At 38.7% G+C, this 24,305-nt stretch overlaps 1 protein-coding gene across 1 annotated transcript; it reads right to left on the bottom strand.

Moving 5' to 3' along the window:
• Nucleotides 1–126: 126 nt before the first annotated feature.
• LOC118798588 (suppressor of tumorigenicity 14 protein) lies at nt 127–24,280 on the bottom strand. The gene is made up of 19 exons (XM_036557981.1): nt 24,130–24,280; nt 22,459–22,642; nt 22,099–22,226; nt 18,392–18,459; nt 15,893–16,086; nt 15,677–15,787; nt 15,356–15,575; nt 13,494–13,636; nt 12,751–12,848; nt 12,431–12,540; nt 9,331–9,464; nt 8,908–9,012; nt 6,280–6,390; nt 5,779–5,892; nt 4,787–4,906; nt 4,024–4,207; nt 3,488–3,759; nt 2,533–2,669; nt 127–897 (listed from the first exon to the last, which is right to left on the bottom strand). Exons 1-19 carry the CDS (start codon nt 24,214–24,216, stop codon nt 730–732), a joined length of 2,688 nt encoding a protein of 895 aa, XP_036413874.1. The 5' UTR covers nt 24,217–24,280; the 3' UTR covers nt 127–729.
• Between the last annotated feature and the right edge of the window lie 25 nt (nt 24,281–24,305).

The following is a 24,305-nucleotide window of genomic DNA, read 5'->3' on the forward strand; positions in this document are numbered from 1 at the left end:
GTCTAATATAAAGTGTCATTGTTTACTCGGTTTTGACATCGACACAAGGTTGTTGGACATACAGAAAAAATAGTGTAACTAAGGCTGACCAGTGTCAGGAGTATGAGTGAACAAATGGCACTGTGTTGTCTCACTGACAGGGGGTGCTGTAGGAATGAATATCAGGAGTAGCAGTGAAACGGAAAGAAAAATATAGAGCTTAAAACTGATCACGATTCCTTGACATGTAATCAATTTCACAGTGTCTCAATATGGCATTTATAAACTGACGAGATACAATGGTGCACCAGTAAGGGGTAATTAAATCTAGAAATATCATTCAAGGCATTAATATGAATACATGTATGCTACTAGTGACTCAGCACATGCAAATTATACAAACAGAAACAAACTCTCGAAGAGAACTCATTCCACTGCATATAATGAAAATGGCGTTCTTCAAACTGAACATTTAAGCACTAAACTAATGGTCCGTCATTCAAGGGCTGGTCTTGGAATGTTGGGTGAACTGTTGGGTGTCCTGGACAACATGAAGCCTTACTGAACAGAGATGTATGAGGTGGACATGTGGGCAGTGGTTATACAGATGTGGCTTGGCGGGTTCCTTCGTAGAAAACATGCTGAAGCTCGCTGCATCACTACGCACCATGGGGACTGGCTTGATGCCCGTGAAGAACAACGGAGCATGTGCAAATCATGATGTTATGATCCAAGCTATGTGTGCAGGTGTCACACCTGGCCTTTAGTCTGCTGGTGGATCCAGTCTGTGAACTTGATGACCTGTGTGTAAACCCCAGGCCGGTTTTGCCGGGCGCAGCCCTCCCCCCAGCTCACAATGCCGGCCAGAAACCACCTCCGCCCTCGCTCCAGACACACCAGGGGTCCTCCAGAGTCTCCCTGTGAACAAACAAACACAAACACACACATAAGTCGGATGATTTGATTCAAATCCAAACACAACTGACAATAAAGCAATGGTTCAGCCAAAAATTCACTCAGATTTTACCCAGATCAGCTTAGATGTTTTTGGTGTCTTAAGTGTGCTTGTTCAGTATTACAGTTACACTACAAGGCAAATGCAGCTAACAAGTATCAGAATGTTATTGCCACCAATCGTTGCAAGTTGTTAAGCAATCTAAAATAGACTTCCTTATGTGGTTTCCGACACTGCACTGCTATCTAAAAATAGACAAAAGTACACTGTATAGTTAGCTGTAGTAGCAGTCATCATAAATTCTGAAGTTTGTAAGTACTCACGTCAGGTGGTCTTTAGGTGGGGCAATGGCCCACCCACTAGAGAGCTGCACAGGAATGCAGACAGCAGTAATTTGCTGGTATGGGGACAAAATTACATTGACAAAAGGACTGGGGATAAACTTAGCAGGATTCTTGTAGGTAGGGTAATGAGGTGTATACTAACACCACAGGAATGGGAATGAGAGTACCATTTTTTTTTTTTTTTACAGCAACCATATCCAGTCATACCGTATGCTTAACCCACTTTTTTTGACAAATCAATCTCATTCTTATACCTTTTTCTCTTAGCCCTCCAGTCACTGCTTAGAAACTATTGCTATTAAATTACTGACAAATCTACCATTACCTTGCAGCTTGAGCTCTTTAACCAGCATTTTCCATATGCATATATTTTGAATTTAAAGCTACAGATATAATCTGATTTGCCTGAGGGACAAATGATAACTAGATTCTGGATTCTACCCATGTCAAAACCCAAAAAACAACTAAAAAAACATCAGGTATAGATCTGTCTGTGAAATAAACCTTACCATCAGCTCAATACAGACAGCAAAATAAACAAAACTTATGTTTGTTCAAGGGTGAGTCGTTTCATTTGCTGCATAGTTGGTAATATGAGATCATTTGTTTGAATAAGTCGCAAAGTGAGAGTGACATATTTGTTCATGTCAAACGGAAACTACCAAAATCATAATCATACAGTACAGTTCTAAACTGTTTCTGGGGTACTGTTCTATATATAAGATGCTCTAAAAACAACCTGATGAAAAAAATCATTTATAGGATGGGAAATTTTACATATTTCTATGTATAGGGAGAGAAGGGGGATGTGTTAGATTAAGTTGGTGTGCGGGGATGATGAGGGAACGATGATGGGGCACGTGGACAAGGAGTAACAACATCTCTAACACCTCCCCATCCCCACATTGACCAACACCGTGGCGAGGTGTTGGAGATGTTGGGGAAGGCAGTGTGTCATATAGTGTCAGAAACCACATAAGGAAGTCTATTTTAAATGACTTAACAACTCGATCAGTTTGAGGCAAGTGTGTGAAGATTTAGATAAGATGCAGTTTGCACCATTCAAAATACCTGTAACTTTCCACTACTTCTTAGCTACTGTCAGCCAAACATGCCCTAGCTTACTGAATACATTTCAGGTAAGGGGAGATAAGTGGTTCAAAAGGCTGTAATTCCACAGAACATACCACAGAACTAATCTGTGCTTCCCAGCGCATTAAATAAACAAAAAAAGCATAACAAACAGAAACTCACTTGACAGGCATCGACTCCTCCCTGTATATTCCCTGCACAGATCATTCTGGGAGTGACAGCGTCATCGTACATTTTGTTGCAGGTTTTATGATTGATGATGCTGACGGTGGCCTCCTGCAGCAATGTGGCCAGCTCACCTGAAAGCAGAGCCAGACTGAGTTCCCAATATCCTTCTCTGCTTCTGACCAGTAGAGGGCAGAGCAGAGACTTTGACGGAACAACACTAAAAGCACTGGGGCACAATGTTCAATGCTCAGCATCTATAATTCTTTTTAAATGATTTTTCCATCACCTAATCTCTCAGCTCAGCTGTTGCTTTGTGCTTTGACAGCTGCAAAAAATAGCTGGTCAATCAATGGATGGCAATGAATTCTGTGTGTGCTTGGTATTGATGCCTGGGAGAAGGTGCTCCAATCTGTGGAGTAGTTACTAAACTCTTGCTAAAGTATCTTTTTATTTTTCTTCTACTTCTTTCTACTCACAAATAACACTCTCCTGTGTACTCACATTTATATTGTTTTCTAATATTTAATTTTTTATTTTTACTATCTCTGCTTTTTGTTATTGTGTTCTTATGTAGCTATGTGTTTGCATATTTTATTTCATCTACTGTTCTAAACGTATATTCTGTAATACACCACCACACCCTGGGGGCCAACTTATTTACCAGAAGTTCACAACAAAGGTTTAATTACACTAAGTGATGGGACTAACTATATTGAGTTGCATCAACTGAAAAAATCCCACTTTTTTTCCAAAAATGTATATAATAATGAATAATTATTAGTAATGATGCAAATTTAAATGTACGTGTGTAACTAACCTTACTTGTAAGTCTTACAAACTTTTCATTTTATAAACTTATTATAGCAATTGACTCCCTTAATTATTTAAGTTCTGCGAAATAATCTGGATTTATAGCGTATGCAGTGAATCTCACAGACAGAGAGTTTACCTTCCTCAGTGAGGACGCCCCAGCCGGTGACGAAGCAGGTGGTTCCAGAGGTGAAGGCGTGGGATGGGGCAGGCACACAGACGGGCTGGACCAAGTCATTGAAAAAGACAGGGGCGCTGAGCTCCAGCAGAGCAATGTCGTAGTCTGAGGTGAACTGATCGTACTGGGAGTGCTGGACGATGCGGCGGATCTGCCGGGTGGCCGCAGCGTTGCTGGCTGTGTTCATGACTCGCATGCCTAAGTAGGCCCTCCAAGCACGAGCATCAGAGTATCTACACAGGTAAAGGAATTCACACATACACACACACATACACTGAGGAAGGAAAACTGGCTGCATCCAAAACCATACCAAATACTATGTCAAAATTCTTCACCACCAGTAGTCTAAGTAGTGCATTCAGCAATGAAGTATGTGTAGTATGTGTTTTTACACACCTTATTCATGGGAAAGATCAGAGAATACACAAAAGAAATGAGTTAAAAGTGAACGGACTGTTGCTACAGAACTAAACAAGAGGACAGAACAGGCCACTCACTTAATGGCATCTGAGTCCTGGAAGCAGTGGGCGGCGGACAGGAGCCAGCGGCTACCCACCAACGAGGCTCCACACACATGACCGTAGCGTTCCATCTGCAGGCTGACCTGCCACGGCCACGAGCCAGCCTGAGCATCTCTGCCCCCCACGATCTTGGCCCTTTTCCTGGGACGCGTCCCACAGCCTGCTCCAGGCAAAACAGCAGACAATATGGACAGTGTAGCCATGGCACTGCAAGACAGCTTTTTTCATATAGCAGATTAACCCTTAGAAGTTGCAGATATTGGAAGGGATAATAAAAGCTTGGTGTCTTTTTATGTTAATAATTTCTCACTCGTGGCTCATTAAAACAAGCAGAGAACGTTTGTGGAAAACGTGTTTTCCATACAAGTCCATACCATTTGTATTCATAAACAGAAGAGGAGATATTTTAATATGATTTGAATTTGATCATAAGTTATTTTCCATACAGTCTTGTTTTATGTAAAAAAACACTGACATAATTATGTAATAATATGTAGAAAGCATAGCTAAACAATAATAAAACAAGAGGAAAGTTCATGAACAAACTTTAAATTGGCTTCACAAAGCTGTTGCTATGAAATCCCAAGTGGTTGCTAATGTCTTGCTATGTTACCCCTCGTGGTTGCAAAGATGTTCAAACTAGTTAAGTGCTCTGTCCCCAAACATAGCTGGTGGAGCACTTGGTAAAAAGCAGGCCTGGGTTTATGTGTAGGTTAGAAGCAGTCTGCAGGATGCTCACCACAGCGCAACTCGTCTGAACCATCCTTGCAGTCTTTAATGCCGTCACACTCCGGATTCACCTTGCTGATACACTTGCCATTTGCACATTTGTAGGAAGTGGGAGAGCAACCTTTATGAACTAAACAGAGGAAACAAATAAGAGATTTGAGAACATTACATGGCATGGATAAATAAACTGTGTATATTAACACAACAAGCAGCATATAGTTTATAAGCGATCTGGCTTTTCTGTCTCTGTGCTGAATTACATTGAGGAAGCTTTTTAACCTTTATTCCATACACTTACAATACATGAAAATGATACTATTTTAGAAATTAATAAGCCTTTATTGTGGCTGGGTTATTCTCATGAAAAAGACAAACACCAGGACCCAACTTAAAAAGAATAAAATGACTAAAACTTTCTCTTTTTTTGGATATACAAACAGTGATGCCTGGTTGAATAATTAAAAAGAAACCTGCATGTTTTAATTGACTTTAATACAATATATGTCTGGTTTATTTTTCACTTTCCAATCTCATTTATTCATTCCTATCCATCGGAAAAGTGAAACAACCAGCAATGACAAACAAATTTACTTACTGAAGCTCAAAATCGTCCTGGTCATTCATCAAAAACTTAAGTAAGGCAAGTAAAATGCTCAAATTTTAGTGGGACAAACATAGCTTCCACAGAGTTTACAAGGAGAGAAAGGAAAAGAGCATTCAACAGTTTAAAGTAATATAAACTTAAAGTATTTTTTTTTCTAATTGAAAAAAGCAAAAGTAACAAGCCATATAGAATTCAAACTGATCTACTAAATTATATGAATATCTGCATAATGACTATGACATGCAAATATTTATGTACATGGTTGGATGCGTTTTTGCAATAATGACACACCAACAAATATATACAGATTACGCACTATAATAATAATTTTAATGAACGATTTCTTTGCAATCAATGTCGGGCTTGTTTCCAAACAGTTCTTTCAGTATAGCACTCACATGCTCTTGTGCAGTTGAGCTCATCACTGCGATCCTTGCAGTCTATGATTCCATCGCACATGGCAGATTTGGACAAGCATATTTTATTTGGGCACACATGGTGGCACTTAGCTGCTGAAAAGTAAACAGACTCTGAGGGTGCACATAAACATGCATGTAAAAGAAAACCAGCCAAAACACAAGCCAGTCTTACCACATCATCCTGCCATGCGGCTGCAGCAGTGCAGAACATTTAAACAGTAAAGAGAAAAATCAGACGTGCAGTTTTCAACTCTATTGTAGTCGTTTAGCCAAGAAATGTCTGGTGTCTGAAGTTTGTCTGCAGACATCAAACATGTCTTGGCTGAATGACTATGACTGGACTAAAGGGGGAAATGTAGATTTTTGCCGTGGTATTCCATTAAAGTGAGGGTCTCTATCTGAGTGTTTTCTCTTGATTATAGGTGGCTATTAAGATAAAAAAAAAAGGTCAAGTTGCATGTAATCATTTATGAGACTTACCACAGTTCGATTCCTCACTGCTGTCTCCACATGTGACCTGCAGGTTGCACTGGCTCCCATGTGGTTTGCATTGTCCACTCCCACAGTATACCTCTCCTGGTTTGCACATAGCTGCAGAGAGACCCAAAGCAGAGGAGCGCATAAGTGCTGTGTTGATACAAAGGTCAGTGAATCTCTGACTTTAAAGGTCCACTAATTCTTGGCACAATTCTATTACTGAGATGTAAACAAATACATTCAGCATGATGTAATGTGTTGAGAAACTTACTAAATCAGGTTTCTTTGCAGTGATGGTGATAGAAACCAGAGGTTCCACTGTCTAATATAATACATATAGCCAGTTTATTTACTATCCAAAACCACGAGTGAACCTACATGTGACTTCCGAGTTTTTACATGTAATGTTGTTAATGTTACAACAGTGGCAAATCTGAAAAAAGCTTGTTTTCTTTGGATACATTTGAGCCATGCACAGATTTTTAAAAATATAAAATAACATCTCAGGTATCTGGCAGCATATTCGTAACCATTTCATGTAATGGTTTTCTACAAGAGAGTTTTTAGAGGCATTAAACTCTTCAGACGTCTGGTTCCTGTCACCATCATTGTGAACATTTCTGACTTAGTAAGTTTCCTAGATTGGAGCTTTTCATATCAAACCACTCTGCTTGACTTTGGTTACAGCTTAACCATTTAATTATGGAGACGTTTTAGTGGAATTCCTCTTTTAAAAGTTTCTATTATGGTTCAGCTCCACTACTCAATTTGAGATCTCATGAAATTTTACCATTTTCCTTCATAATGGACTATTCTTCAGTCTATTAGCTCTATATGGTCTACAGCACTGGCTGCAACCAAGCCACAGTAGTCATGTTACTCATTGTAACCTATTCCCTCTCGTGTTCTATTGCTTAATTATTACCCAGTCACACTTAACCCTTTTTTGCATGTTGTTGCCTCAGGGAAACAAACACATTCTTCACTTTACAATGGCATGTTACATATTTAAGGCAATGAAAGGGTTAATAATGAAGAAAGTAGTTTGAATAGACCAGTAAAAAGCTTATACTTGATCAAACTGTCTTCAGGTAAGTTTTAAAAACTCTTTCTAGTATGGACACACATTTCTGCTCTGGACAGTTTCCCCGAATTTTTTTTATCCATCCCAAAAAAAATAATTCACATGTTAGAATGTAAAGTTAATTTTTTTAAATTTAGTATCTCATACATAATTTTCATTTAATAAATACATTTGTTAAATAAATATATATATATTGCCTACAAGTAACACTGTGGAACAGTGGAATAGATTTAGCTAATAGCTAGAGAATTGCCACTTATGCTTTTAATTCAGAATAATTTTTTTATTTGGAATTATGTATGTGCTTTTGTTTATTTAGCTTATTTAGTATCTAACATATATGCAATATTAGTGGCAAGAAGCCCAAAAAAGTCAAATGTCAGATCACAGTCAGAACACAGTATGTTTTAGTAGTATCAACAATCTTGTTTAGAACACTAAAGCAACTTCTGAGTATTTTTAAATCACGTGATTTTTTTACGTGATTTGTTTTAGCTGTTAATTGCGGTTTGCTTGACTGTTTGATATGAAAGAAATTAAAACATTACTTTATGGTGTTGCACCATAGTAACACGGTTTCTTTGAAAGTAACATGAAAAAGAATTATTCTCTGTTTTTTTTAAAAGAGTTTTGAGTACTTAAAGATCAAAAAATGTAGTTATTTAGTTTAATTCCAAATATTTTGTTAAAAAAAATTCTGCTTTTCATATGGCACTTTATATCAATTCTTTCCATTGTCACAGAATGGTGCCTTAAAGCAACGTATTTTATTTTTTAAAAAACTTGACTTTAGTAATTTAATTTAAATTAGAAATTGAATCATTTTTATAACATTGCTTTTACAAGGCATGCAATAGAAAGTTACATATTTTCTGGATGTTGTTAACAAGTTCTCTGTAACTGGTCTAGACTCTATAGATACCTAACATGCTGACACTCCTCCAGTAATTCTCAGAGACAGGTATTCATTTTTAGTATTTACAGAAGGAGTCAGTGTAAAACAGCAACATACAAATTAAAGTATATCATTTCTGAATGCCAGTTTTGTAAGTTTCAAATTCTAATGCTATAAAATTAGCATTATGCTAGCATGGTAAAATTGCAAGGTTTTTGAATTAAACATTACCATTTAATGACATGCATAGTTGTCATATGTCATGATTTTAGTTCTCAAACTTAAAAAAAATAACAGAATACGTAATTAAAGTAATGAAGCCTTATGAGCAGCTGATGAGAAGACATATTAGCAAGTAGGCCTAGAGAATCTTTTTTTTCTTATTTAGTTAAAAGTATCTTTAGGTAGTGAAAAAAATTATTTAGCTGGTAACAGGCAGGTTTGGGGACCCTCCAAAAAAACCCTATGAGGTAAAACCAAATTAAGCCACTGCGTGGAAAATAGCCTGCGAGTTGAACATTTGGCTAAAAATAAGTGCACCTTTAAACAATTTCACCATTTCAAAACTGATGCAGTTCAGTAACCACATTAAACCGGATGCATTGCGTTTTTACAGCCCTACTACAAAGAGGCAGAGTGAGGGCGCACTTACAACACTTCGCCTCATCCCGGCCGTCTGCACAGTCCTTCTCGCCGTCACACACTTTCCTCAGAGGAATACAGCGTCCGTCTCCACAGCGGAACTGTCTCGGACACGCTGCGGCGCAAACACACACACACGCACTCACTCAGACTGCTGACACTAAATTACATGCTCTGGTACTCCGCTAAAAGATTGTAACTGTACACTTGACCTTTAACGGCCCAGAAACGTTACAAAGCGTCCGGCCCAAGACAAACAACAAACAGCATCCAAAACGCAACGCACAAAAGAGCCACAGTACAAAGACGCTTCAACAAGACAAAAGCTCAGGCACAGTCACTTTACATAAAGTTACTTTCCAACATAAAGCCCAAACATTGTCATACATTCAGCAGCAGACAGTAGGAGGACACAAAAAGACAGTGTGCTCACTGCTCTCCGGGGAGAAAGCCCTGTAGACCAGGTAAAATCCCTTGTGAGTTAGAGACTCGTCTGAGTGAAAGTGTAGTAAAACGGGGGATGAGTAGATCCTCTTCCTGCTGCTGTCCCCAATTGGATTACACAGCCTGAGCACAGGGGGCAGACATAAACACACAAGCATGCATCAGCACATGCTCAAACGCACAGGCGTCAACAGACATACAGTACTGTGCAAAAGTCAGAGACCATCCATCATTTACGTCATTTCGACTGAAAGTGAACAAGTTCAAGTTAATTTTTTCAGCATCAGGAAATTTAACCCTAAATATAATATCATTTTTGCTGTATTTTGTGCATCCAATGTATACCTTCATTATGCTTCCACTCTTTTCAGGAGACTTGCTTTCAGTTTTTCAAACAAATCTGCAGAGATATTTTTCCACACCTCCGAAGTTCAGTATTAAATGTTGACTGCACTTTTTCTGCTTCTCACGATCCAAATAATCCCAAACTCATTCTATGATCATGAGATCTGGACTCTCATGAGGGGTGGTCGGCCAATTGTTCTGAGAACACCAACAGCTTCTTTTTGTTTGATTTGCAATTTTTTTCTTTTTTGTCTATTTCCTTGTTTCAGTAATGGTTTCTTACCAACTACATTTCAGATTCATAGTGCTGAGTCATCTTCTTACAGTGGAAGTATGAACAGAATCACTGGTAGATTTTTCAGATCTGAAGCAAGAGTGGAGCTCTTTTCTCTTCTCTCTCAAAGATGAAAGCTTTATGCACTGTTTATCTGATGTGGACAGTTGTAGTGGTCTAACAGGTCTTGCCTGGTTGTTCTGAGTCTCATTTTTCTCTGTATGCTTTAATACATTTTTTAACTCCAGTTTTGGAAACTCCAGTTCGCTTTGACTTTTCCATTCCTAACGCAAGTGCATTAATTTATATCTAAACTATTTTGATCTATTCTGATTCTGTTTGTCTTCTAACTGATCACCTCAGAAAATCCTCCTGAAAAATGAATAAAATAATGTCTGTTTTGACTTTATGTGAAATGTAATAAATGAAGGGTGGTCTCTGATTTTTGCACAGTACCGTACACAGGTGCATACACAGGCATAAACATAAACACAGACACTTCAAATGCACTAAAATATCCAGCAAAGCAACACACCTAATTACTAGGGCTGGCCTGAGTAGCATTTTACAGGCTTCAAAACAGGTGTTTTGAAATGAGTACTCAAATACTCATTCTCAAGAGCACCCTTAAAAACAATAATATTTACTTTTCAATTAACCATCATTTCAAGAACGGTCATTACTGTAGTTCAAAATACATCCAGTATGTGGCAACGATGTATTATAGTGTAACAATAGTGGGATAAAAATCATTATAATAACATTATAATAACATCTTTGAGATGATTCATCAAACATGTTGTGCCTCCATGGTATACAAACCTCTTATCACAAATTACACTGAGCTTTTTTTCTCATCATCCAATAATTTAAAGTGCTCTGTTGTGATTTCTTATACGCATCTTTGCTCAATAAGCTACAATGTCCAGGTGGGAAGTGGTCTGTTGTGCTCTGAGACTTGGTGATGTGAACACCTGGCATGAATTTATGGAGCACTCCACTAGACCAGCTATAACTTACATTTTCTATATATTAACAATAATAGTTCTATATAAAGACCTATTGAAATGCACCGTACTTTAGGCTACAACTTTTGAGGCAAAGCCTCCAAATATTAAATTGAAAAATGAATACCAAAGTAACAAACAAATGCTTGAGTAATCACATTATTTGGGCCAGCCCTACAAACACCAAAACAAATACAACACAACTTTCCAACTTAAACCAACAGTTTAGCCAAAAACCAAATCTACATAATTTTCTCCTCACCCCAGATACAGTCAATCAGCCAAAACATGTTTGTTGTTTGAAATTTGCTCCTTTAGTTCTATAAATCTTTAGCTATAAAAATGGACAAAATATGGACACAAGCTTCAAGAGGGCAACTGCTTTGTTTTTTAAGCTGTGTAACATAGTTCTGTCCATATTTATAGATAACGTTGTGTTGTACAGTGTCAGAAAGTACATGATTATTAGTTGGTGGGGCATTGCATCACTAAAACGCCCCCTTATGCGGGTACTTACAAAATTCAGACTTTTTGATAGTTATTACTGTTAACTATACAATGTACTTTTTATCTTTTTGCACTACACTGTCAGAAACCACATAAGCAAGTCTATTTGACGCTACTTATCAACTTAAAGTATGTGGTGATTTAGGCATGCAGTTTGTACAATGGTGATTGGTGAGATATACAGCTTTACAGCTACATTAGTCTTGTAGCCCCAGTGCAAAACTAAAGAAGCAAACTTCAGACGCCAAACAAGTCAACAAAACAAATTCGGGGAAAATTGTGAGAAATATCTCTTTAAAGCAACAATTAATAGTAAATAAATAAAATAAAGTAAATAAAGATTCCTAAATAGTTCTTGGTTTGGATACTGGGCTTTCATTGATGTTGAACAGGGGTCACCAGTATTATCTAGAAAGGGTCAGTGTGGCTGCAAGCTTTCATTCAAATGTTCTTCACACTTACAGTCATACGCAAAAGGCTGAACACTCCTGGTCAAATTACATGTTTTGTTAATTTTCTAAGCGAAAATAAGACAACACATCCTCTGCAGGGAATTTATATATGGCATTTTTCTGCTAATTTTAGTGCACAATTTATGAGTTGAATGTATTGGGAAAAAATAAAATATAAAAGGTGCCATAACTTTTGCACAGGCCACATTTTATATTTAATACATTGTTCTCATATGTTAAATTCACAAAATAAACAAAAAATATCCATTAAAATGTGTTCTCTGTAGAAAAACTTATAAACATGTAATTTGATCACTTTTACATGTGACTGTAAATCTCATTTACAAAAATAGTTCTTTATATAAATACCCCTTCAAAGTTTCTTTGGGAAAACAAAAAATGGTTCTTATGAGGCATCATGTCTTTAAAGAACCCTTTTCGGCACCTTTATCTTTAGGAATTGGACAAAACATGTCTGAGATGAGTCCACCAGTGGACACTCACTTGACACCGCCGATTTCCAGCCAGTCTTTCTCGCAGCTGCTTGGGGTGGGCGAGTCCTGAATGTCCAGCATCACAATGGTTATGGAGAGCAGGTAGCTTGGCAACGGAGCCTGAAAGAGAAACCAGACTTAGCCGGCTTCAAAGGATGCACTTGAGCACAAAGGAGGAGGCTGCCCCCTCGGCCACCACCTCAAAGAGGTGGCATCAGAACCCCACCGCTCCCCCCAGCCTGTCCTGTATGTGAATACGCTTCACAGACCATGTGCGCTAACGCTGAGGAGGATAGTCAGGACATGAGAAAGCCTCTGGCCTCAGCTCACCCTGATCTTCCAGTTGCAGTCCACGTTCGGAGGGTAGTAGGCAGGATAGTAAGGAGACACCACCGAACCATTCCAAGCAGAGAGGAAGCCTCCACATTCTGGAGAGGAAGAAAGACAAGCCAGAGAGACAGAACGTGAGCTTGTGGTTGAAATGTACTGCAGGCATTCAGCTTTTGAATATATCATTCAAATTTGTTCAAAGCTAGATCAAAGGGCCCATATTGTAGAAAAAAGAAATCCTTTTTTTTTAATTGGTGTAGTAGGTAAACATTGTTGAACTTTCAAAATGACATATAACCAAACTGACCAAATTCATATATGCATATAAGCTGACAAAACAGCTCATTTTGTATTAACTGCTTCTGCGATGTCACAAAAACAGCACATTTATATATATCCACCTATTCAGCCTGGGGCAGTTTAGCTCCACCCATTCATGCTGAAGTAATGAGGTGTGCTTGAACCAGCAATGCTTTCTGAATAAGGCCCAATATAGTAAGGCCAATAAGAACAGAGCTCATTTACATGTCATTCTTACACAGTAAGAGTACAGGCACAGTAACAAAAAAAGCCTGTTGAATTCTAAAGGATAACAAGGTTGGATGTAAATATGAAAAAAAAGTGTAAAAATGTTTTAAAGTCATGCAAATTATAGAAGTGGACTTAGAATGAAAGAATGAAATGCAAGAAAATGTAGGACATGAGCCCGTAAACGCTAGGTTAATGCCTGGTTAAACCCGCACCAGCTTTTGGTATAGCCTGGAAGTAGGCCTTGAAGATGGCTCCATGTCTTTGTCGACTGAAGGAAAAGGTGACCAGCATGACATTTCCAGATGATGTCAGTTTCATAACAGGTGACGATCCAGACACCGGAAAGCCGCACCACCTGACAAACAACACATGCTTTTACTACATGCTGGGTCTCACTATGGCTGTGTCTGAGATATTACAAACGCTGCTCAGACAATATTCAGAGGCAGGAAGGTACTCAGTCATGTCCGAATACAATGTCTGTATAAAATACTGCCTGCTGAGATTCCATTTCTGACAAGAGATGTCAGCCAGTGTAGCTGTCATCCTGTCATAAAAGTTATTTTTAAAAGACGTAGCTGTTTGTTGTGTATATTAGCCTACTGTTCAGATCAGTTGCAGTGTTTATTAGGTCTAGGATGAGGTGGAAAGAAACTTTCAATGCCATTATTTAATTTAACTTAACCATAACCATTTTTGTTTTATTTATTACAAAGTATCAAATGTAGCTATATTGTTTTTCCACCATCACATCTTTTAGTACCGTAGAAATTCAGCTCAGGGTGGTCTGTTCACTACTTTACTTTAATAGAGGACGTTTACATGCACTTAATAATCTGATAACTGCAGAAAATCCGTTCACCATATTTACATGCACTTGAGTAATCAGATAATGGGAAAAAAGGGTAAGTATGAGTCTAATGCTTATCTAATGCTTATGTACTGTTTAGAAATTTGAAGTTAGCTGCTGCTGCCACGCTGCAAACACAGGATGATGACCTTACTACATGCATGCACAGGGGGAAAAAACATGAATTGTGACTTGGCTGTTCTGATTAAATGGGCATTCCAGCCTAAAACCAACAATTAATATGTTATTTGTTAGTTATGTAGTATGCTGTAGTGCAGCATTACATCCCTTAGCTTCAGTGGCTTGGAAGAACTGACAATTCTGTGTCATTTTCCTGTTTCCTGTTTTTTCAAAGTTCTCTCAACAACAAAAGTTTGAGAACCCCTGGTCAAATCCCATGTTTTGTTGGTTTTCTGAGTGACAATAACAAAACCTTTACAGAGAACACACTTCTGCATATTTTAATGCACAATTACTGTTTATTGCTGAATTTAACAAATTGGGAAAAATAAAACCTAAAATGTGGCCGGTGCGAAAGTTCTGGCATATTTTATATTTTGTGTTATATATTTTTTCACAATATGTTAAATCCAGCAAGTACACTGAAATTAGAAATTAGAACATTTTTGTTGTTCACTGGAGAGAATATGTTAACACTTATTAACAAAACAGGTAATTTAAACTTTGGCATGCAACTGTAGACAACAACGTCTACTTGTTGTCAAGCATTTTTCTTTTGTTAAAGGAATTATTCAGCCAGCCTGCCCCCAACTAACCACCCCGAAATGGACTTCAAATTCTTTCAAAATGCACTTCCACCTTCAAGACACATAATCAGAAGGAGGGTTTCCTAGACTTTAAACCAGGAAATCTTGCTCTAGAGACCACTGCAGCACCATTGTAAGGGTGAGTAGATAACAACAGATGTAATAATGATTAAATTTAGATCTAGAATCGTATCAGATCAGAGCTAGAGCCACATATGAAAGTGGCTGAGATCTGATTTGGAAAGATCAGATTTATTGACACAGCTCCAAAAACAGATGTGTGTCATAAGGCATAAAATCAGATTTGTGGTAACTGTTGTTTTCAAAAAGTGAAAAACAAAAATTGACTTACGAAATTTGAATACGACCACGACAATTTATAGCTGTGAATGCTGTATATTTTATTTATTGTTCTCTATGCTTGTACTGTACGTATTGTATTGTATGTTTACCATACCTGGCAATGATCTTATTCTGGAGAGGCAGAAGGAAGTCATATGCAGAAAGTTTATTGGCTGAGCAGCTCCCAGGTGTCGCTCCCTGTAGAGTGACCACGTCCAGCCGAACGACGTGACCAGAGGGCACTCTCAGCCTCCACTGGTAATAAGGCTTCTTTGGGCTCACCAGACTCAGTGTGCGATTATTTCCATACTTGGCATAGAGGTCAAAAGACATGGCTGCATGCCAAGGGGGTAAAGTGTCAAGGAGTAAACATAAATGCCATCACAATTAGACGTAATTACAAGTGGAGAGAACGCAAGTGCAGAGATAACTTTACCCTGAAGTCCAAGCTGCCACTTGCCGCCCTGCAGAGAGTTTGGATTCTTTATCTTGTCCGCTTTGTCATCAGAGTCATCATCTTCATCTTCATTGTCATCTAAGCTCAAGCCTGAAAGAAAGCAAATAAACTTTTCAATTCGTCCGTTTGAGGCCCTACTGCATTGCAAACAGGACAACATAGAGAATTATAGTCCAGTATGTTCTGAGAGCTCACCCAGCAGCCTGAGCGTGTCTTCATCTTTCTCCAGGTAGTACTGCTCCTCCAGGCGGCTGTACAGGACCTTGTTAGAGCCGGGCAGGCGGCGCTGCATCCACGCAGGCTTCATTCTCTGGAGCTCCTCCGCAACGGCAGCTGACGGAGCAGAGAACTTGGTCCAGAAGAACACGTTCAGTCCATTCACTCCTTCACTGTCAGCATGGAGACACAACATTTATACAGGCTGCAGAGGTGGAGAGATGTTTGGCTGGTAAGAGCATGAAAGAGAAGCTACTGACTCAAAATTTTAACCTAATTACTTTTTCACTGTTATAATAACTGCTTAAAGTCACTTGATGCCCAGTATTTATGTACAGTTGTATGCAAAAGTTTGGATACCCCTGGTCAAATTACATGTTTTGTTTTTTTCTACGTGAAAATATGTTAACATTTACTATAAACATATTTATAGTAAACACACTTAAATATGGCAATTTTCTGCAAATTTTCCAACACAATTTCTATTTATTTTTTAATAAAAGACAACAGAATCTCTGAAAAACAGTGCCTCAACTACTCTGACAGTAATTTTCCCTGCTAAAAAGCTGATGTGGATTAAATGACATTTTCTGCAATGTTTCTAAACATTTGGTCACACGTGCAATAAATGGGACTTTCACTCACTCAGCTGATTAACTGACTTATTTAAAAACATGTTTTGATCTATTTGGACTGAGCATCATGGCAAGCCTCCTAACTGCTGTTGTAGGAGCAGATTTAACTGGCACTGAACTTACAACAGCCTCTTCTTCCTGCCTTAAATTCGATGTTTCGCAAATCTCCCTCCTGTGAATGGACAGTAGGTTTATCTTATAATCCAAATTAGTTAAAACAGTAATTTGAAATGTTGAGATTGTAGTTACACATTCAAAGAGATGCTTTTGCAAGTGGTTTCAGCTTTTAATCCTAATTATTCATTTACAATGGATTTTGCAGTAATTTACACACATTAAAATGACATTTTTACTAGTCGACATTTAATATTTACTTGTGCATGTACAAATCAAATTTCTGAAGAAATTTGATTTGTACATGCACAAGTAAATATTAAATTTTAATTTTAATTTAGTAAAATTTTTTCCACAATGTATTGTTGTCTATATACTCATGTTTATTTGTTTCACTTATTGTGATATATATCATTGCTATTGATCAGGAGTTAAGATATGTGTATACATACGTATCTGTTGAGTTGATGTTTGATGTTTGATGTTTAATTACTGTCATTATTACGTTTTGTATCATATTTTGTATTTTATAACATTGTGAAATTGTAATATTATTATTATAGTGGAGGCTTTATGTAAGTATATTAGGGTTTTCCCCTGTTTTTGTTCATTTATATTTTAAATCATGCAAAAATACACTAAACTATTACAGAATTATTCGAGAAATTAAATCTTACAAGCTAAAATGTAATTCCTACAATTAAAAATGGAATTTTAAGTTATAATGTTATAATTTGATTTTTTACATGTTATTTTTTATAGTAAAGGCAACATTTTCTGATAGAGATACTATCTATTGATCAAAAGTTAAAAGCATCTCTACCAAACAATTTACCATCAGCACTTCCCTTAAAATTTGTATTTCTTCTAGTTTCTGAGAAATTTGGGTGTTTTTTTTGTTTTCATTTCTATCATCATGTCCATGTAGTCATAGGCCATTTAATCAGGTATGATCTCATGTACGTGTGGTTTATGATTGGACACCAGTGAAAATAGCACTGCTGAAAAAGACACTGGCGCACTAATCACTGCAACAGTGACTTTATGAACAGGTCTTATTTACAGTGCTGCACATTTTGTGTGATGTAGTCCTGTTACTGCAGTTTTATGAAGCTGACCCTTTATATGTTAAATTCAGCAAACAATCAGTAAGTGTGCATTAAAGTGTGCAGAAGTGTGATCTCTGTAGTGAATGTAACTTATTTTCTCTTAGAAAATCAACAAAACCTAATTTCATCAGGGGTCCCCAAACTTTTGCATACGACCGTAGATTGTATAATACCACATATATGCATTACACCAAATAAACTAATGCACTGAATTTATTTCATCCACACAAACGTTGCTTCTTAAATGACTTATTTTTAGCAATAATTTTGCTGATGTAATCTATTTTATTCATGTGGAAATGATGTAGATGTTTGAAACAAACAAATTTTATGTCGGTATTCAACAAAAGTTCTCAGAACAACAAAAGTAGAATAATGATAACTGAACAAATAATAAATTCTGCTCACGCTACACATATTGCAGTGTTTCACATGCTTTTACCCCTCAACTTGCAAGATCCCACATTTCAATTCCTCACCTATGTACTGGTTTCATAGTACTTACCAAATAATTCACAGCAGTTATTGAATAAGAATTATTAAAATTAATAACTGAATAATAAGTCTACACTTTAAACCTTTACTGTGTTAAGCTGTATGCTGTTCTGGAGAATTCTCACCTAAAGGCGACGATTTCTGTGCGCCGGTAATATGACCACCAGGGTGATGACTTATATAACTCTGAGAACTTTGAACCATCATGAAATGGAATCGTCCACAGCCAAAAGCCATCCATCATATAAGGAAGAAGACAAGGAAATGATAAAATCAACAAAAAAGACGCTTCATCTTCAACAATACATTTTAAGCCAGCTAAGAAAATACTTTAAAGCTAGTCATCTGAACTGTAACTGTTTTTGCTTGTTAAAACTACATTAACTAACATTAGAATGAATACAACTAAACACTAATACTGGAAGCTGAAGAATACAAATTTCCTCAGGTTTCCGTTTCTTCTCAGTGCAGCTCCACTGCATGGATTTCAATTTCACCAGCAAGCCTGATGTAGCCCCTTTCTGCAGGCCCCCTAGTGGCCACAATCAAACAAAACATTTTCCTTATGACTCTGTAATCAGATTAAAAAGGACACCGTTGGCTCTCTGTGTGTGAAATCTTGTGACTCTTCGCTGCGCTGCTAGTGAGCAATAAGGGGTGAAAGGGAAGGGGCAAGAATCCCCTGCTGTGAAAACAAATCACCTTTCCACAAAGATGGCCTGTGGAGATAAAATCAAAAATCCTGCCACAATAAAAATGCAATAAAAATAATTTTATAAATGTTGACTTGCTTGCCAACCTATGAAGACAAAAATCTATTTTGCTTCTGAAATTGTAAACCACACTATATTTCAGTGTATATACAGGGACTTCCAAACAGATGGAAACGGCATTTTACAGCCACTGTGAAAAGGGGATAACTTAATAAACAGACACACAATCTCTATTTACTGACTTGTATTTATTCTAGTTTTAGTGTAGTTCTGAACAAACAAAGGCTCACCTCCCACATAAATAGCCCAAAGTACAATTTTCTCAGGTGGCCTTAGACTTTTGGACAGAACTATGCATTTCGATGTACAGCATCACCCTGACATCACAGCTGCATGAGTAGTGACGTCACCGGACAAGGTGTGACATCAGTAGGCCAGGCTGGACCTGCAGCCTTGGTACAAAAGGCCCTGTTCTTGTGCGATTGGCTTTGAGCAACAGGAGCTGCAGGCAACAAGAGCTCCATTGTGTAGGCCTCAGTGTCACTGTGAAGCGCAGGGTGGCAGGGGGGTGGGCACCGGGTTCACGCTTACCTTTAATAAGCAGGGGCACACTCACAAACACCTCCCCATTCACTCATAGCAAAACCATTACTGCTAAAACAAGAAGCATATTTGGACCAATTAGGACATGAGGCTTTGATGGAATGTGTTCCTGGCCAGCAGCCTCACCTGAGACAACCCACAACCCACTGTGCTTTTCCCCTTTCACTCACTCCATATACTGACCCTCTTTGGTCTCTTAACCTTACTCTCTCTCTCTCTCTCTCTCTTTCTCCATTCATTCACTTTCTATCTGTCTCTGTTTCTCTATTCTACCTCTCCCACTCTCTCACTTATTCATTCTATCTTTCTTTCTGTCCCTCTCTCTCTCTCTCTCTCAAACACACACACATTCACACTCACACACACACACACACACACACTGTCCACTTGCTGTCCATAGAATCTGTCTCGCTTTAATCTCTTTCTCTCCCTAATTTCTCCTTCTCTCTCTCTCTCTCTAATCTCCCTTTCTCTCTCCAATTCTCTCTTTCTCTCTCCAATCTTTTTCATTCTCTCCCAAATCTATTTCTTTCTTTCTCTCCAATCTCTCTTTCTTGCTCTAATCAATCTCTCTTCCCAAATCTGTTTTTCTGTCCCATCACCTCTCTCTTCCTCTCCCAAATCCCCCCTTTCCTCTCCCTAAACTCTCTCTCTTTCTCTCTACATCTCTTTCTTTCTCTCCTCAGCCTCTCACTCTTTCTCTCTGCACTCTTTTTCTCTCCTCAGTCTTTCTCTCTCCATTGTCTCTTTTCCCTCCCAAACTCTCTCTCCCTCTCCAATCTCTCTTTTTTCTCTCTCCAATCTTTTTCTCTCTCACCAAACTCTCTGTTACTATCTCGCTCGCCCTTGCTGTCCATGCTCTCTCTCTTTCTTTCCCTCTCTCTCTCTCTGGCCTTCTCTGTGTCCCTCGGTCTACCTTTCCTCTCTCCTCGGGCTGTGGTCCTCTCAGCACTCAGGTACAGAGTGTCTGATTGTGCGAGGAAGCGCACAGACAATGTTTTTATTGAGGCTTTGCTCTTCCTCTCACTCGCCCGGCCCGGCCGCTGTGCCTCTCACAAACGCCGTTCTTGTCCTCGGCTCTGAAAGCCTTCGCTCCCCGAGGACTCTCTCTCACCGCGCTGACAGGCTCTGGTTACAGTCCCGCTTTACATTCAGCAGGGCCACGGAGCGGCCGAGAGCGTGGGGGCCCCGCCCGCCTGCTTTACATCTAAAAAAAGAGCGACGGCTGAGGGGTCACAGGACCCACGGATCTGGTCGACTTTTGCGTCCGAAAGTGCCAAGGGCAAGCATCGTCCTAGAGTGCTCTCTGGAGGGCGGCAACATTCCAAAGAGACCACGGCCAGTCTCTGGCAACACACAGACACACTGTTATGTCCACTATATGTACAAGAGTGTTCAGACACCTGCTAATCCAATAATGCTGGGTAATATATCATCAACTGTTTTATTGGTATTGGTGTAATACAAAATGAATGATTTTTAGTTAGCGACGCTGATAGAAAACAAAAGTGAACTTTATGCAATTTCTGTCATTTGCTGTGTATATAAGATAGTTTAAAAAGAACAGTACAAAACATAAATAAAAATGAAATAATAATATTTTTCCTTTCTTTTTAATTACAAAGGTAATTACCATTTTGTAATAGATTTGCACAATATATAATGATATCAAGTTTGATTAATTTCATGTATCATCGAACATTTTTTTCCAAAATCAACCCCTTAAACGCCCACTTCAGTTCTCTCATTGCTATATGTATATATGTATATATATGTATACATAGCAATGAGAGAACTGAAGTGGGGGTTTAAGGGGAGTTTAATATTACTATGTGTGTGTATATATATATATATATATATATATATATGTATATATGTATTCGTCCCATAATAATATTTATTACTAATATTTAAATAATAAACCTGTATTTTAAGGGGTTATTAAGATGTTTGTACTGAAGTAGCAGCTTCTGCTCTTCTGCAAAGGCATTACACTAGTCTAGGGAAAATTGCAGTGAAGATTTGATAGCATTCAGTCACAAGAGCAACACTGAGGTCAGGTAATGATGTTAGATGATTAGCTCTGGATCACAAACGCCGCTCTAGCTCATCCCAAAAGTACTGGATGGAACTCCATCATCTTTGGAACTAAATACAATTTAATACCTGTGTCAGCAATAGGTGTGCATCAAGTTCAGTTCACTGATTAGAAGGGGTGTCTGAATAATTTTGACACACAGAGCCGGTTCCTTGGACATAAACTACAATGCCAATCATGTTTCACCATTAAAAAGCCATTTATTCTACGTTTAGGCTTAATCTGGTTGGGGAAAATCCACTAACCTTCTGGTCGTCTGAATACTTTTGGACATACAATGTTTCTTTGCCATCTGTAGTGTTCTGTAGTGTTTGTGATATATCAGTAAAGCCCAGTTTCATCAGAAATATCTGGTTCTGAAACTTTTTTGAAGTGACATCTACATAGTTCTGGATATACAGTGTATGTGTATGCTTACGTGGTGGATGAGTGCCTGAGACTGGACGTGGAACTGGGTGGAGGACGGATCAGTCAGCTCCGGTGTGAAGCTGAGGTTGGAAAACTCCACACTTCCTCCCAGAAAGAACACTGAGGGAGATGGAGAAGCTGCAGAAGCAAAGCACTGGGTGTTAAAGCAAGACAAGCACACAATTAATCATTTCTGACAGACTGACCTGTTTGCTTTGTTACAATGACCGTACATTTTAAAAGCAGTGTCCTATCCAGCCTCTCCTGCATTATAAAAGAGCCAGGCTGCTATGTTCTCTTTGGAAGGCCGCAGAGGAGCATACCTGATCATGATCTCCACATTCCTCCACAGCAGAGGGTCTTAACTTACATGCAAAGAAGTGGAGAGTCAGCGCGACGGCAGCAGAGAGGGGGATGAGGGGGGCGGCACTCAGTGCCCACCTCCTCCATGCCCTGAAGGTGGCTCTCTCGTCCCCTGGCCGCTTGATGTCTGATCCAGCCTGAGTCTTGCTGTTAGCGGGGCTTGGTAACTGGAAGGGCTCCTTTACAACGTCCTACCGAGTCAGAAAGATGTGTTACCCAACGTCAGTGTTGAATATGGCCAGACACATGTAGAGCTGTCACTACTGGTATTATTAGTAATTGAGTAATCTATTGATTATTTTTGTAGTTAATCCAGTAATCAGCAACCAAACAATACATAAGAACTTAAGTAAACAACAACAACCAATCATATCCTTTCAAGGATTCCAAAGCCTTTAAAAAGAGTCATAAATATAATGACACTATGTGACAAATGCATATAAAATCAGTGTCTTTTACTGATAGAAACAGTAGAAAAACTAAATTATGAATATACTAATCACTAACGATTGACTAAGAACATCATTTTAAAGGGTAATTCCGTTGATTTTTCAACATTTCTGCATAATTAAATTGTTCAGATGCAAACAAAGTCATTCAGAGTGGTTAAATATAAAATACTCCACTATAGAGAAACTTACTGAGTCAGAATTGTTCACAGTGGTGGTGATAGGAACCAAACATACACTGAATGAATACACTGTCTGATGCCTGAGACATGCTGAGAGGTGCAAGCAGGGTGTTGTGAGGCTAAGTAAAACCATTATCAGTATTATATATAAGGCAGTGCATGTCCTGAAAACACATGTAAGTTCACTGGTCATTTTGGATAGTAAATAAAAAAGGCTATATTTGTACTGTACACATCCTGACCCTTGGTTTCTATTACCACCACTGTAAAGCAGTCTGAGTTGGAAAGTTTCTATACACCATTTCACATCAAAACACTTTGAACTGACTACTGAACTACTGAAAAATCAGTGGAATTTAATCTATTTGTAATTGAGTGATCAAGCTTGAGTAATCATGACAGCCTTAATCACGTGAGCCAAAGCCTGTTCATTCTAATAGTGAGGTCATCAGTGCCACATTCCACAAAGTCCATTTTTTAATTGTTTAGCCACGCAGAGCACATTTCATACAAAGTTCTAGATTCAGAAGTATTTCTTTGGATTTTGACTGTGTAAAGGTTGCACTGCACTACATAACACTGCTCTGGCTTCTGTGGCCACCTTCATCACTTCAGAGCAAATTTAACTGGGACGGCATTCAGACATCCAGGTGGGATTTCCCTGGAGAGTTGCACAAGGAGTAAGCGGAGGGTCTGCTTTCCCACGGCCCCTCTCAGGGGGGTCACCGCTCCATCATTCTACACTTTGACAGGGACTTTAAAGACTGTTAAACCTTTCAGAGAGAGTACTCATAAGCAAGCTTAACTGCTGTCTTACTGACAGACTGTGATGCAGTAGTTTCCCAAATGAGGGTCACATAAACATGACCCACAGGCCCAAATACACGCTTCTCTAATCAAGACTCTGAAATATCTGTGAAGTCACAGTTATTTCAAGCACTTTGCTGTATTGCATGCTAATTCCGTCCATTTCCAACCACTAAGCCTGTCTATTGGAGGGTCTCCACCACTGTAGCCTCGTCTGTTGCGGTTTAAACTCGTTCTTACCTGTGCAGGTGAGCATGCAGGTGTGCAGAGTCCCGAACCGGATACGCTGTAAACCTCGCAGCTCCTGTTTTTGGGGAAAGTCCTCATGGCCTGATCGTCGAAACCTGCCCGCGAGCCCCCGCGTGCTAACCGAGCTGAGCGGCTCCCTCGGTTTCCCTCCCCGCGTGGAGCGACGA

The sequence above is a fragment of the Colossoma macropomum genome, unplaced genomic scaffold (genome assembly GCF_904425465.1).
Source record: "Colossoma macropomum unplaced genomic scaffold, Colossoma_macropomum, whole genome shotgun sequence".
NCBI classification, from domain to species: domain Eukaryota; kingdom Metazoa; phylum Chordata; class Actinopteri; order Characiformes; family Serrasalmidae; genus Colossoma; species Colossoma macropomum.